This window comes from Bufo bufo, chromosome 1, assembly GCF_905171765.1.
Source record: "Bufo bufo chromosome 1, aBufBuf1.1, whole genome shotgun sequence".
In the NCBI taxonomy this organism is placed as follows: Eukaryota; Metazoa; Chordata; class Amphibia; order Anura; family Bufonidae; genus Bufo; species Bufo bufo.
The window spans coordinates 817,051,269-817,071,871 of NC_053389.1; the positions used below are offsets into that span (position 1 = coordinate 817,051,269).

The 20,603-nt window shown below is 44.3% G+C and overlaps 1 protein-coding gene across 1 annotated transcript in view; it reads left to right on the forward strand.

The window, feature by feature from the left end:
• The window catches only part of LOC120989086 (NXPE family member 3-like), a 99,836-nt gene that overhangs the window by 20,700 nt on the left and 58,533 nt on the right, over positions 1-20,603 (forward strand). Inside the window, exon 2 of the mRNA XM_040416970.1 lies at positions 15,227-15,447. Within this exon, the coding sequence (XP_040272904.1) occupies positions 15,227-15,447 (221 nt within the window). The remainder of the gene's footprint in view (positions 1-15,226; positions 15,448-20,603) is intronic.

The window sequence follows — 20,603 nt, forward strand, 5'->3', positions numbered from 1 at the left end:
AGCAAAAATTCAAGACAGAGGCACAATTAATGTCTTCTAAAAAGACACTGCACACTGGTATTAACAATAATGTATTTTAATGCCGTTTTTGCAGTAAAATGTGTTTGCTATAAGACTGAGCAGTATTTTGCTGTAATATGCAATGCATTTAATAGCAAGGTGATAATGGTGTTATTGTATTATTGCTTTTCTTGTAGCACTAAATGGTATCTTGCCGTAATATTCAACACATTAAATGTCACTGGTATAACAATGCTGATATTTTAGCATTTCTTTTGCTATAACACTGAATTGCATCTTGCAGTAATATACAACACATCTAATAACATGGGTATAATGCACTGAAATGGCTAACTACAAATGGCAAATAGAAAATGCTCCTTAGAGTTTGCGACAGAATGTATGCTATTGTGGTGGTGCCAATAAGTCTATAATCTGTAGAAACTTATTGTACAGATTTGGGTGCTGCCAATTATATTGTCACGAGTTGGAGGTCCCCGGAGAGACCACCGCGTCGTCAAGCAATAAACGGATGGAAATCAGGTACAGACACATAAGAGAGTTTATTGCACAAACAAAACAGGGAAGGCAGCACAGACAAAACTTGAGCTCTATGTACCGTCAGCACAGTGGGAGAAAACCCCCACTGCGCCACTGTCTAGTAATACTCCAGAGGGGCGTAACTAAGCAACTCCTGGTTTTCACTAGAGCCCTAGATGGTAGGGTTAGACTTAGCCGCAGAAAGTTGCCAGGGTCCACTCTGGAGCGTGACCTAGACAGTGACAGCAGGAGCGAATGGACAACAGGTACCAGAAGGTACCGACGGCACATAGGCAAACATAACAGACAGGTAAATACAAAACAGGGCAAATAATAACACAAGCAGGAGTTCATGCAAGGGAGCAGGAGTGGCAATGAGCAGAGAAGGACTTGCTCCACCAGTAGAAATCTGCATGGCCTTGTCATGCCACTCTGCTGCAAAGGCTTGCAGAACACAGACATCAGAATAAACACAAAGTAACTAAAACATAACTGGCAGAACAGAAAGACAGGAAAAAGGACGCAAATGAACAAGTAGGGAAACTCACAGAGCACAGACAGACAGACACAGATCCCATGGGTCAGCAGCATGGGAGAGAATACAAACCAGGAACAGGACAGACAACACACACCAGGAGAGCTGACCCAGAACTGAGGAAACCTCAGCCTTATATACAGGTTCCATGGGTGCAGCAGAGAGACCACACCCATGGAGCAGACAGAGGATTAACTCCTAATAGGAATACAGGGGAGTTAACCCATACAGAACCACAAATAACACACAGGAACAGAACTTCAGCGAGAGCATAGACAGAAGGTCACAGCCAGCAGTAATGACTGTGACACTCCCACCCCTCAAAGCCCCCCCTCTCCCCCCCAAACAGAAAACAGGAGGAAGTGGGGCAACAAACCAAACAGAACGATGTAAGGGGACAGAAATCAAAGGGGTGACGAAGTACAAGGGCAGGAACACAAACGACGACCGCAACCAGCCCAACCCCTGAAAACCAGCCTACACGGAGGGTCCGCAGCCAGTACGCCAGGGGAAGATAGCCAGCCAACACGGCATACACGTCAAGTGAACCGCACCAAGCAGTTACCTCCCCCTCCACTCTCCCTCCGGAGAATGACATGTCTGCCAAGAACTGATTGGCCAGACCTGCAGACACCCCCTTCCGGAGGAACGGGACCAGGAACAGGAACCAGACAGGAAACGAAAATCAGAATCAAAGGGTTACAGAGGTACACAAGCAGAACACATAAGACAACCGCAGCCAGCACGCAGCCCCTAGCAACCAGCCTACACGGTAAACGCAGCCAGCACGCCAAGAGGAATGCAGCCAGCCTACACGGCCACAAAAGTCATGGTGAACTGCAGTGTGCTAACACCTCCCCCTCCACTCTCCCTCTGGAGAATGACATGTCTGCCAAGAACTAATTGGTCAGACATGCTGACACCCCCTTCCGGAGGCCAGGACCAGAAGCAGATACCTGCGCCGATAACGGAAAACACGGCCGTAGGCAGAACTGCAAGCAAAAAGGTTAAACCGGACGTCGCCCCTGGCAACCAGCATACACGGAGAACACCGCAGCCAGTACACCAAGGCAACCAGATCCGATACCTAAAGGCAGCATACAGAGGGAAATACAGAAAGCACACACACCACAGATAAGCAGAAAACAGAACAAAAAAAACTCTGTGAAAGTTCACTTGTTCATTCTGTCACGAGTTGGAGGTCCCCGGAGAGACCACCGCGTCGTCAAGCAATAAACGGATGGAAATCAGGTACAGACACATAAGAGAGTTTATTGCACAAACAAAACAGGGAAGGCAGCACAGACAAAACTTGAGCTCTATGTACCGTCAGCACAGTGGGAGAAAACCCCCACTGCGCCACTGTCTAGTAATACTCCAGAGGGGCGTAACTAAGCAACTCCTGGTTTTCACTAGAGCCCTAGATGGTAGGGTTAGACTTAGCCGCAGAAAGTTGCCAGGGTCCACTCTGGAGCGTGACCTAGACAGTGACAGCAGGAGCGAATGGACAACAGGTACCAGAAGGTACCGACGGCACATAGGCAAACATAACAGACAGGTAAATACAAAACAGGGCAAATAATAACACAAGCAGGAGTTCATGCAAGGGAGCAGGAGTGGCAATGAGCAGAGAAGGACTTGATCCACCAGTAGAAATCTGCATGGCCTTGTCATGCCACTCTGCTGCAAAGGCTTGCAGAACACAGACATCAGAATAAACACAAAGTAACTAAAACATAACAGACAGAACAGATACCAGAAAGACAGGAAGGAAGACATCAAAATGGACGGGAAAGAGGACGCAAATGAACAAGTAGTGATACTCACAGAGCACAGACAGATAGACACAGATCCCATGGGTCAGCAGCATGGGAGAGAATACAAACCAGGAACAGGACAGACAACACACACCAGGAGAGCTGACACAGAACTGAGGAAACCTCAGCCTTATATACAGGTTCCATGGGTGCAGCAGAGAGACCACACCCATGGAGCAGACAGAGGATTAACTCCTAATAGGAATACAGGGGAGTTAACCCATACAGAACCACAAATAACACACAGGAACAGAACTTCAGCGAGAGCATAGACAGAAGGTCACAGCCAGCAGTAATGACTGTGACATATATATCATCTATTTTGGCAGACTTAGCCACAACACATCCTATGACATCCACAAATGAGAGCAGAATGATGTCTTGCTCGTTCTCAGTAGAAGGACCTGGCTGAATACTATACCCTGATTGGCTAATCATAATATATGTCAGCCTCTGTGCCAGTCAGGTCAAGCCCTCCCCCCAAACACTTCCTCCCAGTGTCATTTGATCCCTGATATTCTCCACACCAATTTTCACAGTAAAATGGCACAGGGATGCATTTTTAAGTGAATTGTTTGAAGCAAATTGCTAAAACTTTGGACTTGTTTGGCAAACACATTTTGATGAAATTCGCAACAAATCTGATTATTTTAGAATGGATTCTCTCATCTCTATTACATAGGTCAAAAAGGACACATGTTCATCAAATTCAACCTTGCTATCAATTATATGACATTAATTGTTTAATTCATTGTAACACCCGATGCAATTTGCTACTAGATAAGCCCCTCGCGCTTTTTAGTAAAGCTGACATAGTATCTGCCATTACTGCCTCTTTGGGTTTTGGATAAAAAAAAAGAGACAGACATGAGCACTCTGTGGTGTAATACCCATAAAACACAGAAATGGCTACAAGGAGTTCTGATGTCCAGGCACAAATCTTGACAGATATGCCAGAATCTGTAACACAGCAACTCCCTCCCACAGGAGATTTCGGAGATATGGTCACCAATACTATGGATAGCAGTAGAAAATCCAAAAAGTAGATGGGCGCGCTATTACTAATGGATTGAAAGGTTTATTTAATAGTAGTTAAAGCATACGTAATAGGGTAGAAATGTATAGCACATTGTTATTAATAAAATCTTTTGCTTCCACAATTAAATTATTAGTACTTTGTCTGATATCTAAAAAAAAAATCATATGTTCTGGTTGATGATTTCTTTTAAGCATCAGTTGCACATTTCTTTCAAAAAAGTTGTTGGCACAGTCAGTGCCTTTGTTTGCTACAGACCCTGCAGTTTTTTTTCCAGCAATTAATTAGACCTGTCTGTAATACTGACGCACAGTAACTCTACAGCTAACAGAACGGATTAGCTATGACTCTTGCTGCACTGCACAGTTACAGTGGGATGCGAAAGTTTGGGCAACCTTGTTAATCGTAATGATTTTCCTGTATAAATCGTTGGTTGTTACCATAAAAAATGTCAGTTATATATATCATATAGGAGACACACACAGTGATATCTGAGAAGTGAAATGAAGTTTATTGGATTTACAGAAAGTGTTCTATAATTGTTTAAACTAAATTAGGCAGGTGCATAAATTTGGGCACTGTTTTCATTTTATTGATTCCAAAACCTTTAGAACTAATTATTGGAACTCTAATTGGCTTGGTAAGCTCAGTGACCCCTGACCTACATACACAGGTGAATCCAATTATGAGAAAGAGTATTTAAGGGGGTCAATTGTAAGTTTCCCTCCTCTTTTAATTTCCTCTGAACAGTAGAAACATGGGGGTCTCAAAACAACTCTCAAATGACCTGAAGACAAAGATTGTTCACCATCATGGTTTAGGGGAAGGATACAGAAAGCTGTCTCAGAGATTTCAGCCGTCTGTTTCCACAGTTAGGAACATATTGAGGAAATGGAAGACCACAGGCTCCGTTCAAGTTAAGGCTCGAAGTGGCAGACCAAGAAAAATCTCGGATAGACAGAAGCGACGAATGGTGAGAACAGTCAGAGTCAACCCACAGACCAGCACCAAAGACCTACAACATCATCTTGCTGCAGATGGAGTCACTGTGCATCGTTCAACCATTCGGCGCACTTTACACAAGGAGATGCTGTATGCGAGAGTGATGCAGAGGAAGCCTTTTCTCCGCCAACAGCACAAAACGTGCCTCTTGAGGTGGGCTAAAGCACATTTGGACAAGCCAGCTTCATTTTGGAATAAGGTGCTGTGGACTGATGAAACTAAAATTGAGTTATTTGGCCATAACAAGGGGCGTTATGCATGGAGGAAAAAGAACACAGCATTTCGAGAAAAACACCTGCTACCTACAGTAAAATATGGTGGTGGTTCCATCATGCTGTGGGGCTGTGTGGCCAGTGCAGGGACTGGGAATCTTGTCAAAGTTGAGGGACGCATGGATTCCACTCACTATCAGCAGATTCTGGAGACCAATGTCCAGGAATCAGTGACAAAGCTGAAGCTGCGCCGGGGCTGGATCTTTCAACAAGACAACGACCCTGAACACTGCTCAAAATCCACTAAGGCATTTATGCAGAGGAACAAGTACAACGTTCTGGAATGGCCATCTCAGTCCCCAGACCTGAATATAATTGAAAATCTGTGGTGTGACTTAAAAAGAGCTGTCCATGCTCGGAAGCCATCAAACCTGAATGAACTAAAGATGTTTTGTAAAGAGGAAAGGTCCAAAATACCTTCAACCAGAATCCAGACTCTCATTGGAACCTACAGGAAGCGTTTAGAGGCTGTAATTTCTGCAAAAGGAGGATCTACTAAATATTGATTTCATTTCTTTTTTGTGGTGCCCAAATTTATGCACCTGCCTAATTTTGTTTAAACAATTATAGCACACTTTCTGTAAATCCAATAAACTTCATTTCACTTCTCAAATATCACTGTGTGTGTCTCCTATATGATATATTTAACTGAAATTTTTTATCATAACAACCAACGATTTATACAGGAAAATCATGACGATTAACAAGGTTGCCCAAACTTTTGCATCCCACTGTATGTACACAGCAATAAATCGTAGCAGACTCTGTAGTCCAGTAGTCTTCTATGCTATCCCTACACTCTCCCATTATTGTCCTACACTCTTTGTTAATAAATAGTTTGCAGCAACACTGTCCCTAGTGCATGAGTGTCTTGTCACGTCTCTCCCTATGCTCAGCTCACTGGAAAATGCCGGCGACCGCTTGGGATCAGGGTTTTATAGGGCTCTTTTTAGCTGTGACATCACAGGGGGTGAAGATAAATTGGTCAGCACTCGCTTAGATGCACGCCGCACGGGACCAGGATCAATTCCCACGTGCAATGAAGTAAAGGATCCCAGCAGACGTGACTTGATGCTTGTAACAAATTTATTGTCAAAGTAACAATATGTCCTGTATTCTAGGACGTGTTTCGGCTATGGTAGCCTTTTTCAACAGATAAATGTCCATCATACAACAAAGGTTTATATACACCTATAATGCCAAGGATAGGGAACCGCCCAGTGACATCAGACCCCAAAAGGGGTGGTACATGGGAGGTAACCAAAAAGTAACAAAAAAATAACAAAAACTTGTATATATAGAAAGAAAACCATATAGCGGCAATGTATCACAAAACTTATATTATTATATATTAATATAGATACCATCTCAGATGGGAGATTCTTCAATGAGTAGACGATGTCTAAAAAAAATAATAATAATAATGATATATGTTAGATCACCAGATTAAACAGAAATGATGCATTGGTTGACAAGGGATCTTAAATATGTGTGATTTCATAATCCCTATTAGGACCTCTGGGGTACAGGGTATCTAGGGTATGGATCCAATAGGCCTCTCGGCGTAGTAATAGCTTCTTAATATCACCTCCCCTTCGGGGTCTCATGACCCGTTCTATTACCTGGAATTTCAATTGGGCAATAGTGTGTTTATATTTTTCAAAATGGGAGGGAATTGGGAGCAATAAGTTCTTAGTCCTAATAGTGGACTTATGCTTTCCAATGCGATCTCTGATAGTTTGCATGGTCTCGCCAATATATAATAACCCACAAGGACATTTAATTAGGTATACTACATTAGTAGACTCACAGGTGAAAAAAACGTCCACCGGATATGTTCGTCCAGTATGTGGGTGATAGATATTGGACCCTTTGATTACATTTGAGCACTGGAAGCAATGCAGACAAGGGAACGTACTCTTCCGCTGTGTGGCTAGTACGCTCTGTTTGAGTATGCCTTTCGGGCTCCCCAAATCAGCGCGCACTAGCTTGTCTCTATAGCTTGGTTTTTTTTTGTTACAAATGAGCCGGGGATTTTTAAATTCTTCAATCTGAGGGTATGCTTTTCCCAGCAGAGGCCAGTGCTTCCTCACAACGTTGTCTAATTTATGATTAAAAGGATGGTATTTATGAACCAAGGCCACTCGTGGGGTGTCTTTTTTATCAGATCTATAAGGATTCTCTAGATTACTCACGGTTTTTCTTAAGGCTAATGAGGGATACCCTCTTTCCTCAAACCTCCTAGTCATTTCATCAATCCTAAGTCCCTGTATAGAGGGGTCTGAGACAATACGTCTCACTCTCTGATACTGGGACCTAGGAATTGCCCTTTTCAAAGACGGTGGGTGAGCACTGGAAAAGTGGAGGATACTGTTCCTGTCTGTCTCTTTTCTAAATATATCTGTAGAGAGGTTACCATTAGGATCCTTAATTACCCTTGTGTCTAAAAAACTCACTATTTGACTATCACAAGTTAATGTGAATTGTAAAACAGCACATGCATGGTTCAGATGTGAGAGGAAGAGTTCAAGGGTCTCACGCGGCCCCGCCCATATGCAAAAAATGTCGTCGATAAATCTTTTCCACAATAAAATGTGGTTATGATACCACTCAGTATTGTATACAAATGTGTCTTCAAATTTTGACATATATGCATTAGCATAGGGCGGGGCAACGTTCGACCCCATCGCGGTCCCCCGCCTCTGCAGATAATAGGTATCTTCAAACAGAAAATAATTTTCATATAAGACGAGATGAAGGAGTTGTACAAAAAATTCACATTCAATGGGGGAATAATCACTTTTTTCTAGAAATGACTGGACTGCCTGTATACCCCCACTGTGTTCAATGGAGGTATACAGGCTGACCACATCAATAGTCACCAACAAACTCTCAGGTGGAATGGGTCCTAATTGCGCTATAGTGCTGAGAAAATGTTGTGTGTCTGTTAAAAAGGATGGAGTATCGTTTATTAAAGGTGTAAGTACCTTCTCAAGCACTATAGCCAATGGTGATAAAATGGATCCCACTGAGGCCACAATTGGGCGTCCTGGGGGGTCGATTAGAGTTTTGTGGACCTTTGGGAGCACATAGAAAACCGGTGTTATTGGTGTGTGGTTGACCAAAAAAGTATACATATTTTTATCAAAAATGCCAAGTGTAGCAAAATGGTCCACTGTGAAAAACCGGATCCCCATTCAGAGGTTCATATGTGTTGGGGTCCGCAAGCTGCCGCTTAATCTCTGCTACATATTTTGTTTTGTCCATGAGGACAATAGCGCCCCCTTTGTCCGCTGGTTTCAAAATCAAATTCTTATCATCCACCAAAGAGTTAATAGCTGCCCTTTCTTCTGATGTCACATTCTGCGTGAATCGTAAATTACCCCTCACAGGGGGTGTCTACCTGTGGATCGGTTGGCTACACTGCATTATGTGTTATCTTGTGTTTCCAGATTTGTTTCCTCTACACTGATTCATTACCACAAAGTATGAGTAAATTGTGATTAGTTTAGAAACAAAGTTTTCCAAAACCAAGTTTTGTTCTGTTTAGGTCTACACTTATTTCTTGTCACCTCTCTTCTTTCCCCAGTTTTCCTTGCCCCACTTAATCCCTCATTGACCCCCCCCCCCGTGTCACATTCTCTATCTGCTCTACCTACCCTTATTTTTGTATTAACAGACTCCCTCCAACAGTTTCTCCAGTGGTTTAACCTTTTTTTTTTTTACCTCCAGTAGGCCATTCTGCCTTAAAGAGGTTAACCAAGACTAAATTAGACCTCTCAGAGTGGCCGACCAGTGGTGGTGATACTTTACTGGTCCACGCCACTGGGTTCAGTCTCAGATGGCTATAGCAGTGACAAGATTACCTTGTTTCTCACAGGTGATGCAGATCACTGGTGTGGCCAGTGATTGGCTTCAGTAATCAGCTGCCCTGGATGTTGATTCCTATGCTCCATTAAAATAAGTACATTTATAATACTCACCTCTTCCATTTGAGGAGAAGTGGCCGCCGCAGCCATCTTGATCATACGTCACCACGCACAAGATTTTGCAAGGGAACTTCTGGAGCTTGACTAGGAGGTTCTGAATTTGAGCTTCTCTTTTAGTTCCTAAAATGTTTTTTAAGGTCCTTGCATATACCATTGACTTTGTCATTGGTGCCAATGTGTACCATGAAGGCAGGGTCTTCCACAGCCCCACCCAGCAATCTGTCCAAGAAGAAGCCTCGCTGTTTGGTATTCATGGTCTCAGCAGCAGATGACCATATCTGTTCTTCTAATAGCAATCCAGTGTAGCAGTGGCAGATGTGCCCAGGGCTCCTGATTCAAATGTTGTTTTCCTAATCTCGATCTGTGCCTCATTGCCGAGAAATCCGTAATTTTGTGAGGGGAGATTTAATCTTGCCTGGCCTTGTCTTCTCCTACATGCACTCAGGGAATCAGCACATGTGTGGTACAGCCCAGAGGCTTGCCAGAGCTGCATGGGGAAGATGACTTCTGCCTTGGCAAGCACCAGGGCTGTACTGTGCATGCACCTATTCCCAAAGCAAAAGAGCATCCACAAGGACACTGCACATGGTTTCAGCTGAGAAAATCCAAATGCTAATAAAACACTTCTGTCTTCTCTGAGGCTGTCTTACAGTCTCTCACAGCAAATCCATGAACATTCAGTTCATTCAACTCTCCTTAATTTTGCACCTAGCAAGTACATTTTGTGATTATGTGCCATCATTTTTTGATCAGTTGGGGATGGACCTATGGGACCATCACTAATCCTGAGGATGAAGGGACCACAGCACTAAAGCAACACTGCCGTCTTTTCAAGGTATTTTTGTGAATTGAACTTGCTTCTGTTCCATGCACAGTTAGGTGAACAGGATTTCTGCTGTGCAGAGGAAAATAGTGAAGGGACCAAAGTTCTGAAGGAACACTGCATGCACTTCATTTTCAGGATCGGTGGAGGTTGCAGATAACAGACCCTACTGTTCATAAAGGATGGCATATCCCTTTATTAAATTAACAAACAGACTGCTCTCTTTCACTGTATTCTTGGCCTTTATTAGGTCAATTTTAGCAGAATATTTGGAAGGAAAAAAAAAGGAAGGAAGGGAAAGAAGTATGGTGTGGGGACTCTCTCTGGTAAACAGGATTAGCGGACGCAGTATAGAGGCAACAACAAGTTTAGTGTTTTATTCACACTTTAGGCAAATTATAAAACAAGCAGTTATATTCAAACAAAGTCACCTTGCGGTGTTGGTGGTAATTCACACCATGCGGCAGTTCTTCCTCAAAGAGTCCTTGCTCATAGCAGCACCAACCTGTTTTCACGCTAAACAGGTAGCAAACCCTCATCCAGACACAAGGCTCTTAGATCCCAACACAGAGACATGGCTTCTGAACCCAGCTGCCTATTTAAGGACAGCCAGGTGCTGCCAAAACCCGGACCGGCATTTAAAATGCGGTCCGGTATTTGACCTTACCTGGCTGTAAATCAGCCCAGCAGCACATGCTGGGGAAAGCAAAGAAATGGCAAGTGAAGGGAAACAAATCGAGGAAGGGAAGGAAATGGAAGTAAAGGAATAGCAAGAGAAAGGGAAGAAATTAAGACAGGGAAGAAAAAGGAAGCAAAAAAAAATGGCAAGGGAAAAGAAAGCAATGGAGACAGAAAAGGAGGGGAAGCAAAGTAATGGCAACAGAAAGGAAAGAAATTGAGACAGCTATGGAAATGGAAGCAAATAAGTGGCAAGGGAAAGGAAAGAAATGGAGACAGGGAAGGAAAGGGAAACAATGAAATGGCAAGCAGTGGCATACCATGGGTTGCCAGCACCAGGACAAGCCAAGTATTGCGCCCCCCCTCAACCTGTGGCCACACCCCTTTTTACAGATAATGTAGTAGATGTCACCTGCAGTCCTATGTAACACGACAGATAACACAGTGATAGCTCTCTGAGTACATATAATGTAGTAGATGGGGGTGAGGCCCCAGAATTCAGAACACACACAGTGTGACCTGAAGTCTGGGGCCAGTCTGCTACAGTGTGGGCCAAATTCTATATCCACCCTCCCATCACTACAGAACATACAGGGTAATACAGCGCCCCATACCTCTTACATCCAGTGATGTCTCCTTTGATGTAGATGTTCTCTTTCCTCATCTTATCCTTTCAGAACAGACCACAATTTTTCAGCCATTTCTTGTCTCTGCTGTTTGACAAAAAATATCTTAGTTTACTACTTTTCCATCATCCTCCCATCTTCTAGACAAATCATCCTACTACCCCCAATACTGTGCCTGCCATGTTCCCCAATATTATACTGCAGAAATAGATAAACCCCCTGATGATAGTAGTACCATGCAGATAGTGCCCTTCAATAATTATTGGCACACAGTGCCCTAAAATAACTGCACCCAGCAAATAGTGCCCCTAAACATAACATCCCCCAAAAATAATTGTGGAAAGCTGATACTGTGCCAAGGTGCCCCCACAGTAACTGTGCTCCCAACAGTCCCTCCAATAGTAATAATTCTCTGCTAGAGCACAGGTAAGTAATAGTGCTCCTACAGTGCCTCCAACATGTCCCCACTGTGCCCCAGAAGTAATAATGCTATCATAGTGCCCTTACTAAATCATGTTCCCCATAGACCCCCAGTAGTAGTAAAATTAAGTGCCCCCATAGATGCCCCCATAGTGCCACCCAATAATGTGCCAGTAAAAAGTGCCCCCAATAATGTGCCAGTAAGATGTGCCCCCATAGATGTCCCCCCAATCATGTGCCAGTAAGAAGTGCCCCCCATAGATATTCCCCAATCATGAGCCAGTAAGATGTGCCCCATAGATGCCCCCAATAATGTGCCAGTAAGATGTGCCCCCATAGATCCCCTCCCAATCATGTGCCAGTAACAAGTTCTCCCCCCCCCCCCCACAATCATGTGCCAGAAACAAGTATTGTACCAAATAAAAAAATAAACACTTATATTTGCCTCCATTAGACTGGCAGCAATGCGATGCAGGCCTCTTCCGGCCTGTATCCTGCACCGCCTGCACCGGCCTCTCCCCTGCCCCGCAGCATCCATCTGTATTGCTGTCCTGGGGCCATCACCTCACTTTGCCTAATTGGAGGTGCGGCCCTGCTGGTGCCCCCTGAAATTTTGCACCTGGGGCAACGGACCCCCCCCCCCACGCTACGCCCCTGATGGCAAGGGAAGGGGAAAAAATGGTGACAAAGAAGGAAGGGAAAAAGGATGCAACTTTGAAGAATATTTTATCAAGTGTTCAGTACTGAACATTGGAGGTGTGCTTTATGTTCTTCAGCAATGAAGACTTACTGTATGCTTTCAGCGGGAGCGGGGAAGGTGGTGGCCAGAGGACCCCAGGTTTCCCGGGGTCCGGCCACCATCAAGCGCTGAGTGGCAACCGCTCCCATTCATTTCTATGCAGCCAATGTGCAGTGTGCCCTCCACAATTTTCGGGCTCTGTTCTTGGTGTAGGTATGGGTCCCACCAAGCGATATTACCCCACTGTCTGAGGGGGCACAGACTGGCACATGAGTGTCACTGGGTGGCACACAATAATCACTGTGGATAATAAACAGGGAAGTGGATGGCACCTAAGGAGCCCTGTGAATGGCAAAGGGGGCACAGAATGGCACATTAGGGGCACTGGATGGCAATAGGGCACTTGATGGCACCTAAGGGGCACTGTGAATGGCAAAGGGGGACCTGAATGGCACATGAGGGGCACTCAATGGCACCAAAGGGGCACTGTGAATGGCAAAGGGGGCACTGGATGGAACACAAGGGGCACTGTGGATGGCAAAGGGGCACTTTTGATGGAACTGGGGGCACTGTATGGCACATGAGGGGCACTGTGGATGGCAAAGAGGGAACTGAAAGGCCTAGGAGGCACTGGATGACACAAGGGGGCAATGCATGGCCCTGTGGAGGTCACTGTTATGGGTGCACTGTGGATGTCACTGTTATGGGGGTGCTGTGGGCCACTAAATAAGGATACTTTCCGTGTGGGATTCCCATATTTTTTAGCAGTCCCATTGAGTTCTATGGGTTTTAGATCTGAATTTTGAGGACCAGAGAAGGACATGTTCTATCTATCGCCAAACTGACATACGGATGTAGAAAGCACATGGACGTAATCGGTACTTTCTATATCTGTATGTCAGTTCCAGAAGGTATAGAACATGTCCTATTGTGGTCCTCAAAATTAGGTTCTTGAATCCATAGAAATGCAAAAAATGTGGATCGCAAAATGGATACAGTCGTGTGCATAAGGGTTTAGATACACAGCTCAGCAGGCAGGATCATACAAGATAGGATTAGATACACATGTGATTGGACATGCTTGCTGATTCCAGCTGTTTATTACACTTTACGTCCGAAACATAACTAAACACCTATTCCCAACCAGTTCCCTAAATTCCCCCACACAGTAATTATTCCCCCTTTATGCCACCACATAGCATTATGCCCCCTTCAAAGATTATGCCCAGAAATACGCCCCCTTACAGTAGCGATGCCCAGATATGTGCCCCCCTCACAGTAATATTCCCAGGATTGTGCCCCCTCAAAGTAATATGCCCAGTTGTTCCCTCTCACAGTAATATGCCCAGGATTGTGCCACTTCACAGTAATATTCCCAGGATTGTGCCACCTCAAAGTAATATGCCCAGTTGTTCCCTCTCACACAGTAATATGCCCAGGATTGTGCCACCTCACAGTAATATGCCCAGTTGTACCCTCTCACAGTAATATGCCCAGGATTGTGCCCCTTCACAGTAGCGATGTCCAGATATGTGCCCCTCTCACAGTAATATTCCCAGGATTGTGCCCCTCACAGTAATATGCCCAAGATTGTGCGACCTCAAAGTAATATGCCCAGTTGTTCCCTCTCAAAGTAATATGCCCAGTTGTTCCCTCTCACAGTAATATACCCAGTTGTTCCCTCTCACAGTAATATGCCCAGGATTGTGCCCACTCACAGAAATATGCCCAGCTGTGCCCCCTCACAGAAATATGCTCGGTTGTGCCCCCTCAGAAATATGCCCAGCTGTGCCCTCTCAGAAATATGCCCTGCTGTGCCCCTCACAAATATGCCCAGCTGTGCCCCCTCAGAAATATGTCCAGCTGTGCCCCTTTACAGAAATATGCCCAGCTGTGTCCCTTTACAGAAATATGCCCTGCTGTGCCCCCTCACTCACCTCCTTTAGCAGTAACAGGATACATCGGCTGCTCTGGTCTGTGTAGGAGGAGGAGCATAGGCTGACTGCGGGCCGACCCCGCCCCTTGCACAGACTAGCAGTGTGGAGCGCTGGCAGGGGGTAGGAATGATGGAGCAAAGAGCTGATGGCTCTCTACTTCATCATTGCAGGCAACTATCTCTGCTGAAGCAGGGATAGCTGCCTGAAAGTGGGGCATACCTCCCCTGTACTGGGACCGCTGGACAGCCACTGAAATCCAGAACTGTCCTGCTGGATCCTGGACAGTTACAGGGTATCCTGAGTGAGAAGTAGATTCATATCTGGGTGTAGAAAGATGGACGCAAAAGTTGTAGTGGGCGGAGCTTCTACAGACAGAGCAGTGTGGTAGGTTCAGCCAGCCTGTGACTCATCATTGTGCAGTGCAGCCAGGCTTGTGTATACATAAAGTTATGTATTCAACAAAACAAGGAGGGGAGCAGGTAAACAGATCTGCCAGGATATTCTGATGCCCAAACAGGCAAAAGAAAACTAAAACATGAAAAACAGGTGTCAGGAGTGTATGTATGCATGATGATGGGTGTTAGGAGCACAAAACAATTTTGATTTTGGGACTGGACAACCTTTTTCAGTCTTGGACACAATCTATAGGAGGAGTGATCTGATCTGTAGAATAGCCTCTCACTACCTTGTGTCTAGTCTACTGAGGGCCAGCTCCATTATTGTTTTCATTTATTTATGGAATTTCTTGGTTTTGTTCACCATAGATGGTAAAGTAAAATCTACTTGTCATGTTCTATGACTCCCCGAAACAGCTTTTCTTTAGCGGCCATTTTGTGAAAAATGGAATTGAAGAAGTAGTGGAGTGTAATGTTGAGCTTCCTGGGCAAGATGTTTGTGAATACTACGATGAGCTGAATGAAGAGAAATGGGTGTGTCAGCGACCGAAAACACTTCCGTGTGATGCTTATCGGGACCATTCATCAGGGGGAATACGAAATGTCTTCAATAACAAAGAGGAAGAATTCTTCTCAAGGTAATTACAGCATTCCTCATCTAATGTCAGACTGGCTCCCATCACCTCCCTCATTTAACATTTCACCCTTTGCTTGTCTACAGTATTTTACCATGGTACTTGTTGTGTCTTCAGACACGTTTACACAGTGTGCAGTGTGACATTGAGCATAAACCATTCCTGTCTTCCAAATAAGAGGACTGTTCTGTGTAGTCTAACTTGTTTATTGGTAAAACATGAGTATTTGATGATTGGAAAACAGGAGTATTGTTGATTGGTAAAACTACAAGAATACAAATAGCATGTATAAGAATAAAGCATAGAATAACATATACTGTAACATTACATTGACTCTGAAGCATATGTTAAAAATGGCTGCCTGGACATAGGACTACATGTCTGACTAACAGTTATAACAACTCCCTAAGTGACAATACAACTAACTGAACAGCTCTGCATAACATACTGTCCCTGAAACAAAGGTAAATCTCTCACCAGATATACTTTTACAAGGATGGTGGAGTTTAAGAAGGAGATCTGCAGAAGGTCAACTCTGCTGATGTGTCCTGGAGACTTCTCTTTCCCAGGATGCTTTGCACTCCCACAATGCAGTAGTCTTTACAACAAGAAAAACAAAGTGTAATACATTTTTAAGACCGCAAGATGGTGCTATAACCTCACTAATCACTACAGAAATAAGAAAACTCTGGCAGACGTGATCTGCAATGATTCTCCCTCTGTCGGGGCAGAACAATACTAATGGTATAGTATTTACTACAAGCCTATAATGGAGGCCTTTATGATAGGGCTCTAGCTGCCACTTTACTACAGATTGTGGAGGCGTTATATGCTAATGAAGTGATTGGACAATGTCAAACCCCAGGTTGAGAATCAATCCATATTGACAGTCCATGGTCTCAGTAGAATATCAGGAGCCAAAACTAACAGCACCAACTGCTCGAGACCAGGTGGGTCCAACAAAAAGAATCTGTGGAGCAGCAGCTACAGCCAGGATTTAGCAGCCACCATTGTTGGGGGACATGACAGATTCTGTTTTAAAGAATACTGTAGAATATTTATGGGGCCTCTGGCCCTAAGAATATTCTACAAGTTTTAAAGAGTTACTGCACTCTCATACAATTTCAATTAATAGAGAATGGTGTAACTAGCACAATTCTAAATGACTTCATTTAAAAATTATGCCTATATCCACCTGAAAAAAGCTGTAAAGTCATGGCCACTAGGGTTCTGACCGCCACCTAATTTGCAGTCCACTGCCTGTTGTCAGGCATGATCCATCCCTTGTAACAGAGACACAGAAGATGGCTCACAGGAAATGGGGGAGTGTTAGAGCTAGCTGAGATCCTGAGCCTAATTAAAGGACTGTTTCTACACAACTTCTAAACATCACAGAAGCCTCATGTGTGTCAGTAAGTCTGATTCCCCCCCCCCTTATCTGTTCTGTGAGCTGCAGAGCTAAAAACAGTTATAAGGGAAAGAATGTCATAGAATTACAGTGCATAGAATATTCATCAGATTTCACAGAAAGGATACACCCTTGCTTCTGAGTGAAATGCATGTAGCTGTGCAGCTAAAACAGGGAATAATATGTTCACTGAGGTACGCTTCAAATAAAAATAATTAATCTCCTAGCCACTAAATATCGTATCATGTAGGGTTTAGTTGCATGTGCAGTCGTCGGGCGCACTATTCGGGCCCCTTCAAAGTAAATGTTTTTATCGTGATGCCAGTTGCAATGAAGCAACAAGGGCATAGGGCCCCGTTTAGTGATGTGGTAGATTGTACCCAGGTGTAGGAATGCCAGAGTCGTGTAGGGTAGCCTCTTATTTCCCTTAAGGTGTTGTTGTGCACGTGTCACGGTGCTCCTACCTGGATATGATGGATCCTTAGGTGTGGCCTTCCGAAAGTAGATAAGGGAGTAGTTAACTTGGATAATGTTGAAATAAATTGAGTCCAGACCTTTTTAATGAAGTTGATAACAGCTTTACTTTGGAAAAGGTTTCTCCAAACAGTTTATAGACTTTATCTTGGCTCCCAGCAAATCTTAGCATGAACCTGGCAGGCAAAAAAAACTCAGCTCTGCTACATCTGTTGCTCTCTGGCTCTGTTATGCTGGCTGGATCAAATTGGAATATTTCCTTTTTGCTTTTGGCTACAACTTCTCTCTTTAGTCTGTCTCTTAATTAATTCCTGGGAACTATACCTCCTAGCTTCAGAGGCTCCAAGCTGTGGCCTCCACATCCAGCAGAGCTAAAGGTGCTCCGGATAGCTTGGCTTGGAACATGTCCCAGCAGGGACGTGGTCTTGCTTCCTTTTCCCAGCAGGGAGTAGGCTAGACAGCGCCACTAACTAGTCAAAGGGTTTTGGAACCGCGCTGCTGGAAACTATGTCTCCCGGTCAAAAGTGGATGGCAAAAACTAACTAACTAATCTCCTCCTCTGCTTAGAGGGAGTGAAAATGGAAAGAAGGTTCCATCCTCTACCAAAGTAGCTCTGCCAAGTCTGCTGCCACCTTCTGGTGAACCAGGTACATTACATGAACATTATCAGTTACAAACAAAGGAAATGCATATTGTTCAGGGCTTGCAATAAATACACAGGGTGACATTAGATTACACCATTAAAGGCAGTAGCGGGGTACAAAGAGTGGTAATGGCCAATTACACATGAAAGAATGAGGGGTCCACATGTTCCCTCTCTGAATGGAGTGGTAGTGCTTGTGTCAGTTCATCACCCCATTTACTGCTATGAGGCTGACTTAGACAGTACTCCATCAGTCCCATTAAAGTGATTGGAGTGGTGGACCCCATAGATTGGGGATAAATTAATATATATACAAAACCCCTTTAAGGGCAGGATTTGCAGTGGCTTTGATGCTAAATGGACTGTTTTCTTAAAGAGTTATTAAACTTTTAATACTTTTTTTTGTTAAAATGTCTCTAATGCCCTAATAATACTTTTTGTATATGTAATGACCTAGAGTGCCATTACCACTCTTTTTCCACCTTGCTACTGTCTCCTATGTGCTAATTCATGTCATCTCTTAATAATGTGCATATTTGTTCCTGTAACTGTTCATGTTCATGTAATTACCTGGCTTGCCAGCAGGTGGCAGCAGATTTAGCAGTGCCAGTTGCAGGGAATGTCCATTCTCTTTCTCCCTCTAGACAGAGAAATAGAGGAGGAGTTAGCTAGCTAAGGGGAGTTCCAGCCTACCCCTCCTAGGGAGAGGTTGTGTGTTCAGTTTCCTCCCTACTGGGAGAAGAAAGCAGGCCTCTTCCTTGCTGGACAGACTCTGCCTAAGTTAGCCCACCTCACTAAGGAGATTGTGGCATAGGTTGCATGACCCCTCCTGGGCTTCATTGCCTAGATCCAAGCTAAAGCCAGAGCTTGAGGTACTTGTTGCCAGGTAGAGAGTCCCTAGGATTACCTACAGTAAGAGACAGACTACTATTTCTAACAGAGCTGAGCTAAGAGAGCAACTCACTAAAGATATAGCAGAGAGATGTTTGTTGCAGAGAAGTATTTGCCTGCTAATGTATGCTAAAGCCTGCTGGAGACGAAGATAAAGTCTGGAAACTGTATGGATTACCGTTCATTGAGAGTAAAGCAATTGTTCAACGTTTTACCAAGTCTGGACTCAACTTTATTCTAAAGCATCCAAGTTTTACTACCCCTTTTACTACTGCTGCCGTGGACACAACGCCTGAGGTTCCAACCGTATTCAGGTAGGAGCAACATGGCACGTGCAACACAACATCTCCAGGGATATTGTGGCCTGTTTAACACCACTCTGGCCTTCCTACAACTGGGTACCATCATTACACTTAAAGGGAACTTTGAGCTTCTGTTGCTTCACTGCATCTGGCGTCACAACAAGCCACACTATTAAGAGGGACATATATCGTTAATACCTCCATTGATGTGGAGGGACCTAGGGGGAGTGCCCCCACGTGCTGCAAGTTTTGTCGTCACGATTCCGAACAGGATTCGAAAAAACGCTACACTGTGTGCTGCATGCCATTATACTAAAGAACAGGATAAGAACTGTACCCAACTGTCGCGATCAGTGTGTGGGGGAAAAACTCCACACTAAACACAGGAGGGAAGGGTAACAGTAACTGCGCCAGGAAACTAGGGAAGAAACAGGTCACCTCCTGGACAACCCTAATCCGGGCCCTGACTACCTATCAATATGAATAGACCTTGAAGGTAGGAATATTCATATGCAGTATACAGATGGAGTAGAGTTAACATTCCTGTTTCCTGAGATTTCTGAGTTGTGTTATCTAATCTAAGCAAACACCTTCAATTGCTTTTCAATGGCTTTTGTCTCAAAATAACGCGATGAGTTAAGAAATTTGAGTTAAGAGCTGGAGTGCTAACCCTGCTACATCTGTACCTAGGCCCTGATTTCCCTATAAGACCCTGGAATAGGTTTAGGGCCAGAGACAACCCATTCCTTCCCTGATGGACGAATGGAAGTCTCTGTCTCAGGCCCAGATACAACAACAGGGAATATAACAAATACAAACAAACGCGACACTTAACTTCTCTAAAGATGGAAGAACTGGAACACCAGAGACGACCTCACACCAGTTCAGTCAAACCCTAATGAAGCTATCTACCGCATAGTCAGAAGGGTGGGGTCAGACTATAAAGGGTAGAAGTGATGACCACTGAGCAACAGCTGAGAAAAGGGAAGTGGTCATTAACCCTATCAACACTAAATCAAGGGAAATCAAGGAGGCTGTTAGATTCCTCCACGCTCAGCCAGTATCCTTGATTTCCTGACATCAGTCACCTGAGGGACTGTAACACCAACTGTGTGCTATATCATTATAGAGCCTACAGGATTTACAAAAACTGCTTTGAGATTGACTTTGATCACTTTATTGCGAAGCAACCAGCGCAAAACGCTGCGCGCCCGTGCCCGAAGAGTTAAATCGCCATTTTCACATGCTATGGCGCAGCATCTTCTTCATATCTAGAAGTGGGAAACTAAAGAAACGCCCCCTCTGGAAGAGCGAAAACCTAGCCATGCCTACAGGGAACCACTTTGCATTATGGAAGAGGAAGGTAAAGACTCCACCTCTACAGCCCCTCTTTCTTCTCCAGCTTTGGCCAGCAAAAGGGACAACAACATGGCACACCCTC